The sequence below is a fragment of the Triticum aestivum genome, chromosome 2A, assembly GCF_018294505.1.
Source record: "Triticum aestivum cultivar Chinese Spring chromosome 2A, IWGSC CS RefSeq v2.1, whole genome shotgun sequence".
Lineage (NCBI taxonomy): Eukaryota > Viridiplantae > Streptophyta > Magnoliopsida > Poales > Poaceae > Triticum > Triticum aestivum.
The window spans coordinates 161,099,598-161,102,262 of NC_057797.1; the positions used below are offsets into that span (position 1 = coordinate 161,099,598).

At 49.0% G+C, this 2,665-nt stretch overlaps 1 protein-coding gene across 1 annotated transcript; it reads left to right on the forward strand.

Moving 5' to 3' along the window:
• Positions 1 to 415: 415 nt before the first annotated feature.
• On the forward strand, positions 416 to 1,343 carry LOC123185057 (zinc finger A20 and AN1 domain-containing stress-associated protein 12). Its single transcript, XM_044597069.1, has one exon. The coding sequence runs from the start codon at positions 530 to 532 to the stop codon at positions 1,007 to 1,009; it is 480 nt and encodes a 159-aa protein (XP_044453004.1). The 5' UTR covers positions 416 to 529; the 3' UTR covers positions 1,010 to 1,343.
• The last annotated feature ends 1,322 nt before the right edge of the window (positions 1,344 to 2,665 follow it).

Sequence of the window (2,665 nt, forward strand, 5' to 3'; positions counted from 1 at the left end):
GCGCCAGACCGGCATGACGACTATGGAAACCAGGCCAACGTCAACAGCTTCGGCTCGTTCGTGCCGCCATGCAATGAGGACGAGGTCGGACTCTCCGGCACGGTGTACGTCGAGTTCACCTCCACCGACGACTCCGACGACAAGGCGAACTCCGATGGGCAGAAAATGACGTGTCCGCTTTTTATTCAGCGACTGCGGTTGGATGGACTTCCCCCCGATCGCTATCCGGGACACATCTAGACGTGTCTGATAAAGTTCGTTTTGGTTATCCGTGTTTTGAGTTGATGTTGATAGATCAGAGTTGGAAATCTGTCTCTGGGTCCGAATTTGGCGATGACACGAACCCAAGTCCAAAGTCTAACACGACACGTTCTGGTCTGCCGCGGTGGACCTTTTTAAGGCCGTGGAAGGATGCCCTCGGGGCCTCGTCAAGAGAGAAACCACGCACGAGTACGAGAGCAACCAAACGCGAGACTCACATACAGGGACGCGAAGCGATCGATCGATCGATCCTCTTCTTCGATCAGGTATGGCGCAGGGGCAGGAGTCGTCGACGCAGGCCGCCGCAGCGCCAGCGCTGTGCTCGAACGGCTGCGGGTTCTACGGCAGCGCGGCGACCAAGAACATGTGCTCCAAGTGCTACCTGGAGCACCTCAAGGCCACCGACACGGCCGCCCCCGCCGCCGAGGGGAAGACGAAGATCAAGGCGGACGTGGCCAGCCTCGCCTTCAACCTCAAGACGTCGCTGAGCCTGCAGGACTCCGCCGCCGCCGTCGCCGAGGCACCGGCGGCCGAGGCGCCGGCGAAGAAGGCGGCGACGACCAGGTGCATGGCGTGCAAGAAGAAGGTCAGGCTGCTGGGGTTCGCGTGCCGCTGCGGCGGCACCTTCTGCTCGCTGCACCGCTACGTGGACGGGCACGCGTGCGACTTCGACTACAAGAAGGTCGACCGCGAGAAGATCGCCCAGCAGAACCCTCTGATCACGCCGTCCAAGATCGACAAGATTTGAAGGCAGAAGGAGTTGAAAAACATGCAGAGTTTTTTCTAGGGACAATGTATATAGTTTTAGTTTACTCGTTGCCTTTACTATCTCTCCTCTTTAGATCTTTCCCGTACGCACTAGCCTCTCAAGTTGAAGAGAGTCGATGTTGATCTTTCCTGTTCGTAGTCATGTATTCATACGGATTGGTCGTTAGTGTGAATACGTACCGTCATGTTAATCGATTAGTCCATGTGAATTTGATCTTCTCTTATTTTCGCATTGCTAATTTGGCAATTACTTCCTCCATTTCAAATTACTCGTCAATAGAGAAAGTACATCTCAGAACCCAGTTGGTTTTTTATTTGCTATGGTTGATTGGTTCTCGGGCTAATCGTTTATGCTTGCATGCTAAGTAGTCTGCATGTGGTTGATTTTTGCTTGGTCTTTTGTTAATTAACCAAGCAATTCTTCTCTGTTTAATTAATTGATGAGGCAAAATTTTTGCCACGGGTTCATAAAAAAAATCTCCAACCTGGACCTGCCGTCGATATTGCGAAGTACTACATCGGGATGGACACCGAGTCGTCACATCGTCTAGTTTTGACGTTGGTCATACAGTTCATTGTGTGTCCCAGGAGGCAATAGCTGGGCTCCTCGGCATGGGAAAATATCAGGTGACACAAGAGCTTAGGTGCTATTATGATATGTGCTCCTGCGTGTTGTTGGATCTGAGACCTAATGGTGATAGCCACGCTCTTGGACTTGCACGTAAATATTAGATTCTTGGATGGTTTTGCTGCAAAGTTGTTGGAGCTCCGTCCTTAACCATTGGATCTCATGGGAGCTCGTATCACGGGAGCATCTAAGCTCCCGTATCACCTGATACTCACTCTCCTCAGCATGTGCGTGTGGTCGAGGCTCGCCGCCATGCTTGACTATAACGAGTAGTGCATCATCAATCCTATAACCCCTGAGTATTTGTCGGCCGCAGTCAGCCGGCTCTGATCACAGGCATCATCATCCATACAAAATAAAATGCGGGTTTTACATATTTCGTTTGGGGAGTTTATAAAGTTAATTCTTATGGATGACTATTTGCTGGGCTGTCCACCTAAACCGGAGGCAGTTCTAGATGCCCTAACAAAAATGAATTTGTTTGGACTATTCTATTTCTGAATAATATTTTCTATTTTATAGAAGATCTTGGTCTCTTGTTTATAGTTCTATTGGACCGCCGTCTGGCTGCCTATTCCGACCACGCCCCCTCCCTCTCCCTACATAGTGTCGCCGGCTACCTGTATCACACCTCTCGAAGTTCCGCTTGTGTCTTCCGTGCACAAGAGAAAGAGAGAGATTAGCCACTAACAAGTGGCGTTCATATGTCAAGCTAAGTATTGACGTTGAGGTTTTTTATTGATGCGCTACAACTGCACATGTGTGAACTTCGATAAATTTAATGGAAAACCCCTCCATAATAGTTATATGTTTTTTTGGATTTCACTAGAAATCGAATGTCAGATTTTCGAGCATGACAAAAATCGAATGCCCGATACAATGAGTTATGTTGTCGCGAGATAACAACTGGATTTGCCAGTTTTTTCCCAGAAGTTGCCATGCTTGTTAAAAAGTATTGACATAATCGCGACAACATAATTTTCCATAAAAATGTCCAATTTGCCATGC